The sequence below is a fragment of the Heteronotia binoei genome, chromosome 3 (genome assembly GCF_032191835.1).
Source record: "Heteronotia binoei isolate CCM8104 ecotype False Entrance Well chromosome 3, APGP_CSIRO_Hbin_v1, whole genome shotgun sequence".
NCBI classification, from domain to species: Eukaryota; Metazoa; Chordata; class Lepidosauria; order Squamata; family Gekkonidae; genus Heteronotia; species Heteronotia binoei.
This window is the reverse complement of record NC_083225.1, coordinates 182,183,548-182,202,025: the sequence shown is the minus strand read 5'-3', so window position 1 is coordinate 182,202,025 and position 18,478 is coordinate 182,183,548. Positions and strand designations below refer to the sequence as shown.

General features: G+C 46.1%; 1 protein-coding gene across 1 annotated transcript in view; it reads right to left on the bottom strand.

The window, feature by feature from the left end:
* Window positions 1-18,478, bottom strand: part of SYTL2 (synaptotagmin like 2) — a 128,343-nt gene that overhangs the window by 19,724 nt on the left and 90,141 nt on the right. Inside the window, exons 7-11 of the mRNA XM_060235331.1 lie at window positions 11,917-12,780; window positions 5,206-9,441; window positions 3,351-3,372; window positions 3,138-3,259; window positions 1,390-1,443 (exon numbers count right to left, since the gene is read on the bottom strand). Of these exons, the coding sequence (XP_060091314.1) occupies window positions 1,390-1,443; window positions 3,138-3,259; window positions 3,351-3,372; window positions 5,206-9,441; window positions 11,917-12,780 (5,298 nt within the window). The remainder of the gene's footprint in view (window positions 1-1,389; window positions 1,444-3,137; window positions 3,260-3,350; window positions 3,373-5,205; window positions 9,442-11,916; window positions 12,781-18,478) is intronic.

The window sequence follows — 18,478 nt, the reverse complement described above, 5'->3', positions numbered from 1 at the left end:
ATTCAAGGTATGGGTTTTCTTCCTCATATACATTGAAATGGAAGGGAACTGTGTGTCTGTTTTGTGTGTATTTAAAAACTTCCATTACAATGTATCTGAGGAAGTGTGCATGCACATGAAAGCTCATACCTTAAATAAAACTTCCTTAGTCTTAAAGGGACCACTGGACTCAAACCATGTCGAACCAACCTTATCCACTTTTGGGCCCAGGCCTGGAGTTTGAAAACCACTGGTCTACTCTGTGTTTGTTGATCTGGCACGGGAGTTGTGTTTCTGAGGCAGGTCACTGACTGTTATTAATCTCACTAAGAAAAACCAAATGTTGCCCAGAACACAACTCAAAAGTCACTACCCTGATACCTTCCCTTAGGACTTTTTTTGTAGCAAAAAAAGTTGCATATTGGCCATACCCCTCAAGTAGCCTATTCTTCAAGAGCTTACAGGGCTCTTAGTGCAGGGCCAACTGTAAGCTCCAGGAGGATTGGCTACATCAGGGGTGCGTGGCATAATATGCAAAGGAGTTCCTGCTTCAAAAAAAGTCCTGTCTTCACTTGTTTCAGGGAAGCTGAAACCAGATTTAGGTAACAAAGTTGAAATACAGTTTTTTGTTATCCATGCATTATGTCCTACTGAGATTGGCCTGGCTTGAGCTGGATTATATCCAATAATGTTAAGTGGCAATCTTGCACTCATTCCTACTCACTGAAGAAGAAGATATTGGATTTATATCCCGCCCTCCACTCCAAAGAGTCTCAGAGCGGCTCACAATCTCCTTTACCTTCCTCCCCCACAAAAGACACCCTGTGAGGTGGGTGGGGCTGGAGAGGGCTCTCACAGCAGCTGCCCTTTCAAGGACAAACTCTGCCAGAGCTCTGGCTGACCCAAGGCCATTCCAGCAGGTGCAAGTGGAGGAGTGGGGAATCAAACCCGGTTCTCCCAGATAAGAGTCCGCACACTGAACCATTACACCAAACTAGCTCTCACTGTCTCCATGCATTCAATCGATGAGCAGAACAAGCAGTGTACATAGGGGCTACCAAGGGTGGAATTCTAGCAGGAGCTCCTTTGCATATCGGGCCACACCCCGCTGATGTAGCCAGTCTTCCAAGAGTTTACAAAAAAGAACCTTGTAAGCTCTTGGAGGGTTGGCTACACCAGGGGGTGTGGCCTAATATGCAAAGACGCTCCTGCCAGAATTCCACCCTTGGGGGCTACTAAAACCATTTACCCCAAAATGGACCTCAGCATCCATAAACGTCTAAAGCCAAGCCAACTACCTAAAAATCTGGCAACTAGTGACCATACAGGAAGGACGGACAAAAATGCCTGTCTACTGAGAACTAAGAAGCAGAAAGCTACATTCATGCAGGCACAAAACAAAATAGTTACCATCTTCGGCACTAAGCATTAAGTCTTCCTTTCGAGTGTTTACTTTTCCTTCATCTGTGCAAGGGGGGAAAATGGTGACACGGTTAAGACATTCTGCCATTCAGGAGGTCATTACGGGCTCTCAAAAGAAACCTCTAGGACAGGGGTGGCCAAACTGTGGCTCGGGAGCCACGTGTGGCTCTTTCGCACATATTTCGTGGCTCTTGAAGCCCCCACCGCCTCACTGGCCGGCACGGAGAAAACATTTCTCTCTTTAAATCATTTCTCCAAGCCAGCCGGCGTAAGCATAAGACACTCCAAAGGGGCATTTCATTACCATGAATAGCTAACGTGAGCCATGTGAGGGCCTCACCATCAGCTTAACTTGACCTATGGCACTGGAAGTACAAAGTGAGTTACAGCGGACTTGGGATACCACATATGCTTTGGGCTTAGAAAAAGCTACAATATTACTAGAAGAAGCACCTGACCAAAGAGCTCATCCCAGAACGCCATTACAACATCAGTTAGTACAGGGGTGTCGAACATGCGGCCTGGGGGCCAAATCAGGCCCCCAAGCAACTGCTTCTTTCTCCCTCTCTCTTGCTTCCTTCTACATCACAGCTTGCTTTGCTAGGCTTGCTCAATCACGCAGGAGCAACCGAGCAAAATCTCTATTTTCTCCATTGGCTGAGGCTACTCTCTTGGGGAGGAAGGGGGGGAGGAATAGCCTGCTTTGCCAGGTTCTCTCAATCGCACAGCAGAGCTACTGAGCCAAGCCTCCCTTCTATTGGTGGAGGCTCCTCTCCCCCTGGGGAAGGAAGGAACCAGAGCTTCCTTTGCCCAGTTCCCTGGATCCCATGGGAGAGATACAAAGAAAGCACCTTTAAGATTAACAAGTGCTAATGTTTTAAGCATGCTTTACTTTAAGTTTTTTTTTTAAAAAAAAAACCCTTTAATTGTGTTTGTCTGTGTCCTTTATAAGGGTTATACCTCTGCTACCTGGTATTACATGTTATGACCCACACGGCCTGGCCTGACAAAGTCTCATTTATGTCAGATCCGGCTCTCATAACAAATGAGTTCGACTCTCCTGAGTTCAGCGCTGGCTCTAGGGTGTGTGCCGCCCCACGTAGGCTCCCTGCCCGCTGCCCCCCCCTCCGCAGTGCTGCAACACAGCGCCATGCTCTGTCGTCCCACTCCCCCATCAGAGCATGCCATGCTGAGGCTGGGCCCTACCAGCTTCAATGCAGGCAAAACTTGGGAGAGGGAGCAAAGCCTTCTCCCCTACGCACTTCAAAGGATTAGATGCCACACCGGCTGCAGTGAAGTTGGTAGGGCCCAGCCTCGGTGCGCTCCTCTGATCGTGCGGGGGAGGGTGGGCAAAGCGCAACGGAAGGGAGGGGGCAGCGGCAGCAGCAGTGGGGGGAGGCAGGCAGGCAGGCAAACTAGGCAGTTGTCATGGGCACCGGGGGGGGGAGCCCAATTTAGCTCCCCTCTCCTCCCGGCGCTCTAAGCAACCTCCTAGTTTGCCTAGTGGGCAAGCCGGCCCTGCCTGAGTTAGTGGAACAGCCCAAGTGAGTTTACGTGGTTTCATCAGAGCCTAAAACGTATAAATATCAGATTAATTTTACTAAACGAATACAGGCACTCAGTCTTCCAAAGACCACTTTAAAAAGCTACTTAGCAGTGATGGGTGGAAGAGAGTGGGGGAAGCATTTTAAGCGGCAGACCCCTTCAGGGACATGGAAGACAAACTTATTGCTCACTTGATGTGGCCGATGGTATGTCCTCTAGACTTTTGGAAGGGATTTGCCTATTTGAACTCCTTTTCAAAGCCTCCAGAACAGGGTCTTCTGCTGAACCTGTTTTAAGACAAAATACGTGAACACTGCACAAAGCGTGGACATGTTGTTTCTCAAGCAACTGAAGCCCCAAAAATGTCAAAAATCCAAGTTTTTAAAAGGCATGCGCCCTCTCACCAGCCCCTTGCAGTTCTAGCAGCTAATGGTGAAGCAGAACAGAGTTCAAATATTGTCACATTTTGGTCTGGACTGGGGTGGCCAAACTTGCTTAACATAAGAGCCACATAGAATAAACGTCAGATGTTTGAGAGCCACAAGACATGAACATCAGATATTTGAGAACTGCAAGGAAGGAAGGATGGAAAGGTGTAAAAATGAAAAGAGGGCAAATAGATGGGGGGAGGGAAAGGTAGAAAGAAAGCAACTTTAAATGCATACTTCAAGCTGCCAGCTGGCTTGGCTTGGAGAAGTGATTTAATTAGACAAATGCCTTCTTCCAAACTGGCTGACTCTGTGATAGGAAATTTGAGAGCCATGTAATATGTATGAAAGAGCCACATTTGGCTCCCGAGACACAGTTTGGCCACCCCTGGTCTGGACAATGCTCCAGAAACGTTTAAAAGACAATATTCCCTGTACCAACTTAGTCAACCAAGCAGTTACATTTTGATTGACAAAAAGCCTATCTGGATCTCCCATCAACTTCTTCATTAGTCTACAGCAGAACTTTTTGAGGTTCAATCATGGGTATTATTTCAACAATAGCAGATGGTGCATCTCTTATTGCAATTTGTGATTTTGCAAAATTTATTTATCTCTTTTCCTTTAAAAAGCTAGCTGACTGAATCCTGCAAATCCATCTCACTAAGGGTGGTTTATTCCAGTGTAAGGAGCTCTCTGCCAACACAAGAGCCCAACAGCAATAAAATGGCTGCAGGAAGAAGTGGATTACCACAGTTTAACTTGTGCTACGCTGGCAACTATTGCTAAAATACCCAATCAAATCTCAAATAGTAATCAGAAGCCCTTCTGGGCAAAAGCCCTACTTGACCCTGCCCACTTCCTAAAAGCACTTGATGGGCACCAAAAGAGGTGTTGGCAGGTGCCATGGCACTCACAAGCACCACACTGGGGACCCTTGCTTTAGTCCTACCCAGCTGGGTTGTTGTGTTCTGGCATCACAGAAGGAACTGTCAAGCAAGCATCAGGACTTTTTTTTGTAGCAGGAACTACTTTGCATATTAAGCCACACACCCCTGATGTAGCAATCCTCCTGGAGCTTACAGTGTACTAAGAGCCCTGTAAGCTCTTGGAGGATTGGTTACATCAGGGGTGTGTGGCCTAATATGCAAAGGAGTTCCTGCTACAAAAAAAGTCCTAGATAGCATCCAGAACTGCAGTTCTTCGCTGCCTCAAAACTTGACTATCATCAATGATAACTGGGTTCTATTAAGAGAGTTTTGGTTGGTAGCCATGTTGCTCTGCAGCAGAACAGCTAGATTTGAGTCCAGTAACACCTTAGCGGCCAACTAGATTTTCAGGATATGATCTTTCACAAGTCAAAGAGAGCCAGTTTGGTGTAGTGGTTAAGTGCACGGACTCTTATCTGGGAGAATTGGGTTTGATTCCCCACTCCTCTATTTACAGCTGCTGGTATGGCCTTGAGTCAGCCATAGCTATCGCAGGAGTTGTCCTTAAAAGGGCAGCTGCTGTAAGAGCCCTCACAGCCCCACCTATCTCACAGGGTGTCTGTTGTGGGGGCAGAAGATATAGGAGATTGTAAGCCGCTCTGAGTCTCTGATTCAGAGAGAAGGGCGGGGTATAAATCTGCAGTCTGACTGACATGCACCTTCTGTGGTAATTCTAAAAGATCCTCATGCCTCATATGGTAAACATTTCGAAGTGATAAACTGAAAATTTCAAAAATCAACAACCCTTTTCCTTGGAGACTAAGCATAAGCATTCAGATAATTGTCTAACTAAAAGATAATAATTCCGCAATGATGAAATTAAGAATTCAAAAACTGCTCACATGTTGAACTCCTTTTGATTTCTGCCAGGGAATTGATGCTCTCATCGGAAAAATCTGATCCAAAGCTTCTGGAATCTTCGTCTTCATGATCCCCGCCATAACGAGCGGCGAGTATCAGCTCGAACTGGCTTACTCGAGGAGGGGTTTCCTGCTCTGTAAGGGGGGTGCTTGCTCGTTGGGATCTGAGCGGTACATCCATTTCTCCACTTCCACTACTGAAGGTAAGACTTGTTCTGGAAACTTCTCCTGAATCTCTGTCTCTGCCAAAGCCAGCCTCTCTCTCCTCTGCCTCGGCATGTGTTGGAGAAACCGCCTCTTTTCCTGGAAGCGGGGTTTCAGTCGACAGAAGGTTAGCCTGTACCGTTTTCTGGAAAAACGTTTTTTTCCCAGGCACAACAATGATTGTTGCATCTGCTAGACCTTGGCCATCTTGCTTGGAATTCTTTCCTTTCAGTGGTATTTTCACCTCAGTACGATAGGCATCCGATGCCCTCCAAAGTGATCCTGGCATAGTTACTGATAAACTTCCATTTTTTGATAGAGATGATGAGTCATCAGGTACTTCCTGGTTTCTCTCTTTGGACAGTTGTGAAGAAGCATCAGGGTTTTCCTTCTTTAATGTTTCTGAATCAAATACAGTATCATCTGCTGGGGCAGCAGACTTCAGTACACTGTCTTGTGACAGGCCCACTGTTTCCTCCACACCCTGGCTAGCCTGCATTTTCCCCTCCAGTTTTCCGCCTAACTCTTGTATTTCAACAGGAGACGTGGGTGAAACTTCTGCAAGCAACCTCTGTAAGCCAGAATTAAGTTCACTTTGCTGCAGTTTGGATGGGACGACAGTCTTGTTTACGCTTTCCTCAATTTCCTGCAGATCCATGTCTTGCTGGCCAACTGAATCTACGTCCTGATTTGGCTCACTCTCATCATTGGTTGCCTTTTTCACCTTGTTGTCATTTGTGCTTTCCTCCCTGGCGGGTTGGAATTCTGTGTCTTTGATGAGCAGTTTCTGGAAGTTAATTTTGAATTTATCATATATGGAATTAGAAGGAGCAGTTGCTTTTTCTACAAATTCATGTATTTCTTGAGAAGGTGGTGTACCTTTATCATAAACTGAACTGACACTTTGGCTGGAGTATAATGATGGATGAACTGGCTTAGGAAACTCAATGTCTTTGAAAAGAACCTGAGAGTCCTCCTTGAGCAATTTCAGTAAACTGTCCTTGAATCTGGTCGGTTCTAATGAATTTGCTTTAACTGTTTTCACGACTGTCTCGGACACTTTCTTGGCTTGTGGCTCCACAAGCTCACCAACAGAAGTCACATCTCCATTACCCGGATCATCTGGCTGAACTCTGTTGCTTTTCATGGCTGTCTCTCCATCTGGCTCCCCTTGAATCCTATTGAATATGTCATTACTTTTCTCTGTTGTTTCTCTGCTGGCCTGCCTTGAAAGATGGGTCACTTCAGAGGAAGGAAGAGTTGATGTTTCCATCACTTGCTTATAAGATGTCTGCTGATCTTCTCTAAGAGTACTACCAAATGCATTTTTTAAAATGCTCTCTGTGCTGCGTGAAACGGAAGGCAGTTCTGAAAACTCTTTCAGAAGAACCAGTAGCCTGGACTTCAAATCATGGCTTTCCCTTTTCAACGGGACCCTGGATTCTGAGACAGTCTCTGAAACTTCTTCCCCAGGAGATTTTGGGCTGTTCAGGACTGCAAGATGAGGATCAAGCGGTATCTCTGCTGGTGATGGAATCTGGAGGACTTCTTTCTGAGAAGAAATATCTAGATGCTTTGGATTCTCCTCTCGGTGAAGAGCTCTCCAAGGCCCTGGATTTAAATCTTCGGTTTCTTTAAGCACATTCCCCTGGGTTGTTTCAAATTTGACATTTTGATCTGAGGTGGAGACCCGTTTTCCTAAACTTTGAGGGACCACATCCCTCTTGGTCTGATCGGTGGGATAAGCATCATGGCTGAGTTGCATCACCTTATTATAAAAACCTCTCTTCTCCAACACAGGAGGAGGTTGCTTGGAAGTGCTCACTGCTCCACTACCATCTGAAGCAGGTGTTCCATCCAGAGTTTCCTTGAGCAGCCTTTCTATGCCAACGTTAAAAGAATCAGCACCAACTTTTGGTGGGACCTGAGTTCTGTGTACGGTTTCTGCAATCTCACTCACTGAAGGGCCAACATTGCTATCCATGTCTGCAGGAACACCCCCGTGTTGGACAATGTGGTCAATGTCATGGGTTTGCCCCTCTGTTTCTTTGGGAGCTCCTCTTTCATCAGACAGCAGGTCAACAGGCAAAGAATCCTGAGATGTTTGCGTCAGTAATTTCTGCAAGCCACTGTTAAACAAGATAGGTTGCATTTTTGACAGGGCAGCCGTTTTCTCTATATATTCCTCCACTTCTTTCCCTGGTTGTATCCTCATTTCCATGGGTTTTGAATCAGCCAGCTCTAGCAAGTAGCCATCCTCTTTGGGGACAAATTGTAAATTTCTCTTTGGCACGACGTTTGCTAAGAAGGGTTGGCTGGGAGTTGCCTTTAAAAAACCTTGCGTGACCTGACTTTTCTGTTCTTCTTCCAAAAAGGCCTGGCCAGTTCCTACTCTGCCCCCTTTTATTTCCTTTGACTTTGGCTGAGAAGTTTCCAAAGAATGGCTAATGGGGATTCTCGTTTCTTTGGCTTTGTCAGTCCTATCCTGGGGCTTCACTCCAGCATCCCAAAAACTTCTCAAGCTTCGGAATTGGGAAGGGTTGAGCATTTCAGACTTGGATTCTTCATTTACTTTCTCCTTTAAGGAATGAATCACAAAGTTCGGCTTCTGCGGCAGAGCAGAGGAAGTCTTGTCTTTGGCACTCGTCTGTAAACCTTCCTTTTTAGAAGAGAATGTCGCATGTCTTGGTCGCAAGTTATCTGCATCCAGGGATTCCGTAAATCCAGTACTTTTCCAGTCACTTGGAAGTGTTTCGCTTGATCTGATAACAACATGTCCTCTTTTGGATTTATCAAGCGGCTCTGGCCTAATGCTTTCCGAAGACAAGTCAAGGTCATTATCTTGAGATTCAGAATCATCACTCAGTTCAACTCTTCTGAAGGTAACCAAATTATATTTTCCTTGCTCACTGTCAGATTCACTCGTAACGTACCCTGAAGACTCACGAGCTGGCTGTGCTCTGCTGCTTCCCCTGTTATAGCTGTGTGTCGCTTTATTAACGTTTGCACTTGCACTTAATAGATCTTCCTTATTTCCAACCCTTGGGCTTGTCTGCTCTCTTTCCCAGAAAGCCCTGATGTCCTTCACCTTTTTTCGATCCTCTGGTGGAGAAGCTTCTTTGATTTCTTGCGGTTGTGTATAAAACGGATCTCCTCTGTTAGAGTCTGCATCTTGTTGCGCAGTTCCCTTTTCCAGAAAGCTGGACTCTCGTCCTTCGGGTCCTTTAAGAAGCACTCCAGATGGATGTTCAAAGTTCCCCTTTTGCACATAAGATTTAACACTTCTCTCCCCATCAGGCTGGGTATTATTCCCTGTTTCCCTTTCTTTTGCAGAAGAATCAAGATTCAAACCCAGCTTTACGCCTTCGGTCACCTTGGGTTCTCTGGACACAACATTTTCACCTCCCATTTTGCTTTCTCCAACAGCTTCTTCCCAAAAGTGCCTTTTATTTGCATTGTCAGTTCCCTGGCTGGCGATCAGAAAATGCACGTTCCCCTGGTCACTCAGATCTGCGACCTCTCTTTCTTTGCCTTGATTGCCGAGTCTTTGTTCTTCGAGCAGCAGGCCGCTTGGATATCCCATCTGAGCAAGGGAATGCAACTCTGGCTGATTGCCTCCATCGTGGAATCGAGGGTCCTCTTTGGTCAGCTCTTTTCTTTCATGTAAAGTCGTATCTTCATTTAATACAACCCTACTTGGACCGTTCTCTTCCCTCGTGATGGCCAGCTCTCTCGTCTTGGGCACACTCGTCTCCTCCAAGGGTTCCCTCCCTTGAGAGGCTGACAACGACACAGTTCCTTCGCTGTCGGTACTGGAACTCCTTTTAAACCAGTCTAGTACTTTTGATATGGACTCATCGGCTGCCTTTGAGGCTTCGGCAGCGTGTCTGTCAGATCTGGAAGGAGTTTTAGCATTCGGACCATCAACAGGAACAGGCTTACCTTGTTCAAGGTCTTTGGAGACGGCGCTTGCGGCCTGAGGGTCTTCCGTATTAGCCAAAGGCAACTGCTGACCTGCAACGAGACACGGGACCAAGAAGCACATTTTGTTGAAAGACAAGCTTCTCAACTATCTAGATCAAAGCAGTAGCTATAATAGTAACATTACCAGTAACAATACTATGAGTAACAGTAGTAAACAGTAATTCCTAGCAGCGCTGGACGAGGGAAACCAACTGAGAAGATCATAATATAAGGAACACAAGATTCAATCCAACGTCTCTGCACCGGCCTGTGCAAGAGGAAGGGGTTACTAGCCTATTGTTAGAATTCTCACATGTTGCTCAAGTAAAGATTTCCCAACCTGGTTAGCCCAGACTAGCCTGATTTTGTCATATTTCAGGCTAAGCCAACTGAGCCCTGGTTAGTACCTGGATGGGAGACCACTAAGGAATCCCAGGGTTGCTAGACAAAGAAAGGAAATGATAAACCACCTCTGTTTGTCTCTTGCCTTGAAAACACTACAGAAGGGCTGTCAAACTCCTGGCCCACCCAGGGCTTTAATCAGGCCTGCAGGGTTCTTTTCTTGGGGAGGGACGGTGGCTCAGTGATAGAGCATCTGCTTGGTAAGCAGAAGGTCCCAGGTTCAATCCCTGGCATCTCCAAAAAAGGGTCTAGGCAAATAGGTGTGAAAAACCTCAGCTTGAAACCCTGGAGAGCCGCTGCCAGTCTGAGAAGACAATACTGACTTTGATGGACCAAAGGTCTGATTCAGTATAAGGCAGCTTCATATGTTCATATGTTCTCCTCCTCCTCCCCTCCTGTCCTCACCCTTTGAAGCTCTGACACTGCGGACAACACTTCCAGCTCTTTCTGTCTTGTCTTTGCTGGTTATTGAGCTTGCAAAGCTGCAAGGAAAACATGGAATGGATTTCCCATTGAGGTCTCTGCACCCACAGACCTTGATAGAAAACTATTCCATGTTTTCCTTGCAACTTTGTGCTGCAATGTATTTCAATGGACTGGAGTGAAGGCTGCGTTTTATTTATTTATTTATTTATGGCCAGTTGAAGCTCCTTGAAAATGAAGGGTTGCTCCTTTGAGGCAGCTTGTCTCTGATGAATGAACTGGTGCCTGGTGAGTACTCTAACCTGGGAACTCACATCCAAAAGGGGATAGTATACTGGAGAGAGCCATTGCCACTCTGAGTAGACCGGGGTGGGGAGGGTGGGAGGTGGAGAGAAACTTGCAATACCTAACGATTCCATGTTTTCCCAGGCTCAGAGCATTTTATATTTTTAGTTTACATTTTTAGTTTCTGCTGTGATCTTTGTGCTTTTTATTCATTTTTTTTTTAATTTTAAAAATTGCATTGCCAAATCCCAGTATTCCCCTAACTTTCCATTTTAAACAAAATACCACGAGGGTTTTAAGCATGTTTCTATCTTAAGTTAAAAAAAATATCTTTAATTACGTTTATCTGTATCCTTCATAAAGTTTATATCTCCACTACCAGGCAATACATTCTATGACGCGCGAGGCTCGGCCCCACCAAGTTGCGTTTGTGTCAAATCTGGCCCTCGTAACAAATGAGTTCGACACCCTTGAGCTACAGGGTGACTATAAATCAGCTGTGACTTAGAAGTTACTTCCCACCACAAAGATTTATGGTTCAATTTTTTCCTAGGGTAATGCCCCATCTAGGCCTACTGAAATCAGTGGACTGCTGTAACTCCGCAAAAGACAGCATTGGCATGTGGGAGTGCAGTGTGAGAGCTTAGAGATGAGATGGTGGACAGAGTGTTGTGCATACAAGCTTGTTAGTGCTATGTGAAGAAACATGCTGGTTGTATAATGTACGCAGGCGCCCCCTGTTGTCAGGCAAATTAGGTACGATGATTCATAGGCTCCTGCAGGTGGAATGTTGTGATGTCATATTCTGAATAAAAGAAGGTGCTGAGGTGGCAAGGAGGAGCTAATTAAGCGCTGATTCCTCGCGCAAACTTTGTGCACGCTTTGAACCTTATCAAGACGTCTTCCCTGAGTTTTATGGTCCTATAAATCTTTCTCTCCGCACCTAAGGTGTCAGGGCTGGACTCCGACATTGGCAGAAACCCGCTTGTTGAAAACATTATCTGCCACAATCATCTGCAGCATCAAGAACCCCATGTGCTTCGCACCCAGAACCACAAAATCCTCAACAGACGAGCGAAGGCTTGATTTATGTGTTCACACCATCCATGCTGCCTTAAATTAATTCTGATCTAATAGCTTCATTGTTTTAACAGTTTGATTGTTTTATTGGTGGTCTTAATTGTTTTACCATGTCGGGATCTGCCCTGAGCCCATTATGGGAAAGGGCGGACTATACGTTTACAGAAATAAATAAACAAGGCAAAGAGTTAGGAAAAAATAAGCAAATAGCATTTGCAGCAACAAGCGTAAGATGCTTGCAAACGTAGCAGAAGCAGCCTTCGACACGGAAGGTTAGTGGAGAACTGGATTTCTGGCCTCATACGACTCCAATCTCTACAGTACTACAGGGCTTACCAGCGGAGCTTGCTGTGATGTCTGGCACAAGGCTCCGCTGTCCAGCTTTGATTTCAGGCTTTGCTTCGGCAATACTTGGCTCTTTCACAACCTTTGGGAAGATTTTGCTGGAAGAGTCACTAGATTCTGCAGGGGGGCTTTTCTGGGACTGCAAGGTGTCCGATGGCCGACCGGTCCCATTCGTGTTGTAAGGATTTGGATCTACTGTTCCTTCTTTTGGCACAGCCCGATGTTCAACATGGCCATTTAGATCTGTAGAACAGACGACCAATGGGTTTGTCGGAGAAGTCTGCTCATTCTGATGTGCGTTTAACCCGGACACTTGGTTATTGCTGGTCTTCCTGTCATCTGAGTCTAACAAGCCGAACTCCCCTGATTCCTTCCCCTCGCGTAACTCAAGGCTGGGCGGACGTTCTTTCCGACTTACGCTGGAAGAAAACCTAACTTGCTTTGCTCTTTCCAAAGAGTTTTGAGAAAACCCTTCCAGATCCCTTCTGGGAGGGCTGTTCTTATCTGCCACCCCTTCGAGGATCGTGGAGGTCGGTATCCCGTTCTTATAAGGGGGGTCCACTGTTTGGCTAAGACGAAGCACTTCGGAATCGGTGGAACTCGAACTCGAGTTGCGCTTCAAGATGCCCCTGGGCAGGGTTCCTTGGCCATTACTTGACTTGATTCTTTGAGGCACTTTAGGGAAAGAATCGTCGCTCTTCACGCTGGCATCGGACGTCTTGTGGACGTTTTTCCTAGCTCTGGGTATGGGAGGTTTCCCTGCCTGTCTCTGTGGTTCGTTCAGCTCTACGAAAGCACGCTCTTTGTTTCTTATGTTTACCCCGGGTTGGTTTTCTACTGAAGGCAAAAGGGAATCTGCAAGACAACACAGAGGGAGAGAGACACATGCACAGAAAGGAAAGGGTAAAAACCAGCCACACATAGTGATTCTTTAGTTGCAAATAAGGACACCGGCTCCTTTTCTAGCAGGAGCTCCTCTGCATATTAGGCCATGCCCCCCCCCCTGATGTAGCCAATCCTCCAAGAGCTTAGAGGGCTCTCAGCACAGGGCTTACTGTAAGCTCCAGGGGGATTGGCTACATCAGGGGGGCGTGGCCTAATATGCAGTGGAGCTCCTGCTAGAAAAAGAGCCCCAAGAAAGAGAATTAGTGTATGCTTTTAAGATGCAACGGCTTGGGCATGCTTCCAAAGATAAAGAGTTAACACAGTGAGATAGGATGGCTCTCAAGGCTTCTGCTTAAGCTGATGACATGTGCAGCTAGGGATGCCATCCTCCAGGTGGGGCCTGGAGATCTAGAGTTACAACAGGTTTCTAGGCAACGGGTCAGTTCCCCTGGAGGAAACAGCAGCTCTGGAAGGTAGACTCTGTGGCATTTTACCCTGCCGAGCTCCCTCCTCTTCCCAAACCCTGCCCTCAAAATCTCCAGGAATTTCCCCACCTGGAGCTGGCAACCCTACATTCAGCAGAATAATCCAACTGCAGACTGCAAGAGGAAGAAAGCGATTAAAAATAAATAAATAAATAACATCCCTGTGCATTTTTTTAAAAAGCAAGTAAAAAACTTAACACATCGGAAAGGAAGTTATATCCCAATCAGAGGTCCATCAGTGGCTATTAGCCACAGCGTATTGTTGGAACTCTCTGTCAGGGGCGGTGATGCTCTGTGTTCTTGGTGCTTTGGGGGGGGCAACAGTGGGAGGGCTTCTAGTGTCCTGGCCCCACTGATGGACCTCCTGATGGCACATGATTTTGGGGGTTTTTGGGGCTACTTTGTGACACAGAGTGCTGGACTGGATGGGCCATTGGCCTGATCCAACATGGCTTCTCTTATGTTGTTATAATGAGGTTGATCTGTGGCCTGTTGAGTTCCGTTGGATCTGTTACCAGCCTCCCCCCTTCATTCCATCCCAGTGCTATAAGATCTGCTGGACCTGGACAATAGGCCTTGTCTGTAGGGCAGAACCTGCCATTTTAGTCTCTATTGTGACTCTGTAGTTTTAGATTTCATATATTTTAAATTGGTCTTTTATTGTTTTTATTGTAGACTTTTTTTTTATGATGTAACCCGCCCTGAGTCTGTCCTACAGGAAGGGCGGGCTAAAAATCGAATATAAATAAATAAATAAATTAGGGTTTGTAGAATCTTTCGGGCTCAAGTGCCGTGTTCTACTGGAGAAAGTTTTTCTTCCAGACGTTTCGTTCTCAGCTGCGGAGAACATCCTCAGTGGCGTTGCAGCCGGAGCAGGCGCTCTGACCTTCTTGGCTGCTGTGCATTGAGTGAATGAATGAATAAATAAATAAATAAATAAATAATAGTGTCCTGGCCCCACTGATGGACCTCCTGATGGCACCTGGGGTTTTTGGCTACTGTGTGAAACAGAGTGTTGGACTGGATGGCTTCCAACATGGCTTCTCTTATGCTCCTACGTTCAATCCACTCTCAAAAGCACATGAGCACACGAAGCTGCCTTACACTGAATCAGACCCTTGGTCAATCAAAGTCAGTATTGTCCACTCAGACTGGCAGTGGCTTTCCCTGGGTCTCAAGCAGAGGTCTTTTACATCAGCTCCATCCTGATCTTTTAACTGGAGAGGCCTGGGACCTTTTGCATGCTAAGCAGACGCTCTGCTACTGAGCCACAGCCCCTCCTTGAAGTGCTAGTTTCTATTTGTGGGGAGATTTCCTTCCCCCCCTGCAAGGAAACATTTTTTAATGTGATCTTTCACATATCCACAGTCTACAGTGGTGTAGCCAATCCTGTCACTTTGCCACCTCTTTCACTTGGCTACCTGCATGGGCAGAGACTCAAGCCAAGAAGAGAGCAAATTAAAGTATGCAATGAAAAAGCAAGCTTCAGTGCTGGCAGCGGCAGCTAGGCATGCTTCAGACAGGGCCAAACTAGACATGGTTTTTTTGGTGAGCTGTACCTGGGCTCCAGAGCCAGTTTGGTGTAGTGGTTAAGTGTGTAGACTCTTCTCTGGAAGAACCGGGTTTGATTCCCCACTCCTTCACTTGCACTTGCTGGAATGGCCTTGGGTCAGCCATGGCTCTGGCAGAGGTTGTCCTTGAAAGGGCAGCTGCTGTGAGAGTCCTCTCAGCCCCACTCACCTCACAGGGTGTCTGTTGTGGGGGGAGAAGATATAGGAGACTGTAAGCCGCTCTGAGTCTCTGATTCAGAGACAAGGACGGGGTATAAATCTGCAGTCTTTTTCTTTCCCCAACCCAATTCATGTTCCCTGGAGTCACACAGCAGCTGTTGGGAACGCCATTTTGAAAATTAGAAGGAGCCCTTTAGAAGAAGAAGCAGAGCTGGATTTGGATCCAAGTCCTACACTCGGAGTCTCAGAGCGGCTTACAATCTCCTTCCCTTCCTTTCCCCACAACAGACAATCTGTGAGGCAGGTGCAGCTGAGAGAGCTCTGAGAGAGCTCTGACTGGCCCAAGGTCACCCAACTGCTGCATGTGGAGGATTGGGGAATCAAACCTGGTTCTCCAGATTTTAGAGTTCTCTGCTTTTAACAACTACACAATGCTGGGTCTCTTTAGGCTTGGAACTGTGGCATGGGGGTGGAGGCACCTCCCATTCCAAAGTTTTCAGAACCTGAACCCCGCCCCGAGCAAGGAATTATTTCCATATCTTTGAAGCAGTGAGTGCACAGAATACTCCACATCAGGGTTTTTTTTTTTCTGAGGGAACACATCAGAACAGAGTTCTGGAACCTCTTAGAGGAAACAAAATGTTTATGATATTATTTTAACTCTGATTTTACTGTTGTCAGCCACCCTGAGCCCAGGATAGGGCAGGATATAGATCCAAAAATTAAATTAAAATTAAATCAAAATTCTCAAAAAAAAGGTCTAAAATTTCATGGGAGCACCAGGGGAGCACAACAGTCTGTGGTCCAACAAAGTACATTAAAAAATGGTTGTATCATTCACCATTAAACGCGATTAGGTCCTCTTGTAAATAAAAAACTGGCTAATTAATAAGAAACAGAGAGTGAGTATAAATGGGCAGTCTTCGCAGTGGAGGACGGTAAGCAGTGGGGTGCCGCAGGGCTCGGTACTGGGTCCCATGCTATTTAACTTGTTCATAAATGATTTGGAGTTGGGAGTGAGCAGTGAAGTGGCCAAGTTTGCGGATGACACTAAATTGTTCAGGGTGGTGAGAACCAGAGAGGATTGTGAGGCACTCCAAAGGGATCTGTTGAGGCTGGGTGAGTGGGCGTCAACGTGGCAGATGAGGTTCAATGTGGCCAAGTGCAAAGTAATGCACATTGGGGCCAAGAATCCCAGCTACAAATACAAGTTGATGGAGTGTGAACTGGCAGAGACTGACCAAGAGAGAGATCTTGGGGTCATGGTAGATAACTTACTGAAAATGTCAAGACAGTGTGCGATTGCAATAAAAAAGGGCCAACGCCATGCTGGGAATTATTAGGAAGGGAATTGAAAACAAATCAGCCAGTATCATAATGCCCCTATATAAATCGATGGTGTGGTCTCATTTGGAATACTGTGTGCAATTCTGGTCGCTGCGCCTCAAAAAGGATATTATAGCATTGGAAAAAGTCCAGAAAAGGGCAACTAGAATGATTAAAGGGTTGGACACTTTCCCTATGAAGAAAGGTTAAAATGCTTGGGGCGCTTTAGCTTGGAGAAACGTTGACTGCGGGATGACATGATAGAGGTTTACAAGATAATGCATGGGATGGAGAAAGTAGAGAAAGAAGTACTTTTCTCCCTTTCTCACAATACAAGAACTCGTGGGCATTCGATGAAATTGCTGAGCAGTCAGGTTCAAACAGATAAAAGGAAGTACTTCTTAACCCAAAGGGTGATTAACATGTGGAATTCACTGCCACAGGAGGTGGTGGTGGCTACAAGCATAGCCAGCTTCAAGAGGGGGTTACATAAAAATATGGAGCAGAGGTCCATCAGTGGCTATTAGCCACAGTGTGTATATATGTGTGCGTATGTGTGTGTGTGTGTATATATATATATATATATATAATTTTTTTTGGCCACTATGTGACACAGAGTGTTGGACTTAGGGTGGCCATAATATCTGCAGGCCAGCCAGGGACACCTTGAGGGGAAAATGATTGTGTGTGTGCGCGCGCATAGCGCGCGCGCCGCCAGAAACAGGAAGTGACGTCACTTCCGGTGACGTCACTTCTGGTGACGGCACGCCACCGCCGGAAACAGGAAGTGACATCACTTCCTGTGACAACATTTCCCCTGCGCCACCTGCCGGAAGCAGGAAGTGACATCACTTCCTGTGGCATCATTTCCTCCCAAATGCCACTGCCGGAAACAGGAAGTGACATCACTTCCTTTGGCAGCACTTCCTGGGACGTCATTTCCCCCAAATATCACCACCGGAAACATGAAGTGACATCACTTCCCCAAATTGCCACTGCTGGAAACAGAGACTTCTGGTGACATTACCACCCCCAAAATATACAACTTGAAAAAAGAAGAGAAACTTCACGATGTTCCCTGCTGAAGAAAAAAAGGCTCCAACAGCAACTCCTCTTGAGTCACTCAGATTCACAGGAAAACAATCCACTATCCTTGATACCTGCTTGTGCTGACAAACATTTCAACAAGACTGTCCTATCACTAACAGCTTTGCTCAGATTGAAGGCCATGGCTTCCTTTATTCAGTCAACCCATCCCATGATGAGTCTTCCTTTCCTGCTGCTTCCAACTTTCCTAGTATTATTTTTTCCCCCCACTGAGTCTTGTTTTCTCATGATGTGACCAAACTAGTAGTAAGTAGCAAACACATACCAGGATCTAGAAGAGAGCAAGAGACCAGTAGCACCTTAAAGACTAACAAAATCGGTGGCAGGGTATGAGTTTTCTTGAATCTCTGCTCACTTCTTCAGATCTGAAGAAGTGTATCTGAACCGAGCTGTGACTCATGAAAGCTCATACACTGCCACAAATTGTGTTAGTCCTGAAGATGCTATTGGACTTTTGCTCTTTTCAACAAACATGGCTATCCATCTTGTTCTATATCAGCTTCTACTAAGCCTTAATAGTTAGCCAAAAGGCAGGCAAGCAGTGCTCTGAAGGAGTTTTTTGCAAGGATAAAAGTGCTGTGTCTCTTCAAGTGGGCCAGGGAAGTCATGCAATTTCACGGGTCCGCTGTTGCAAATACAGAAAGACTTTCATTAGGTACAGTCCCAGCACATTTTCACCTCTTCAGCCAACAAGCTAAACTTATGGTTATCATGCTTTAATTATAGCAAGATCCCTCACAAAGATCACTGTGACAGGATCAGGAAGAAGAGAAACCCAACAGTTATCGGAAGCTCATAGGGCAGGGACTGTATCACTTGCACACATCTCACTGTTGGCACTTTTTGCAAGGGTGTAGGAGGAAAGCACATCCCAGAGGCAAGTGTAGTTGCACCTCCACCCCTTTTCCCGTGTCTTCTACATTCTTTCCACATATACCATAGGCAAGCCTTTGCAACATAAAGGAGAAGAGTTGGCTTTACCCGCCCTTCACTACCCGAAGGAGTCTTGGAGCGGCTTAC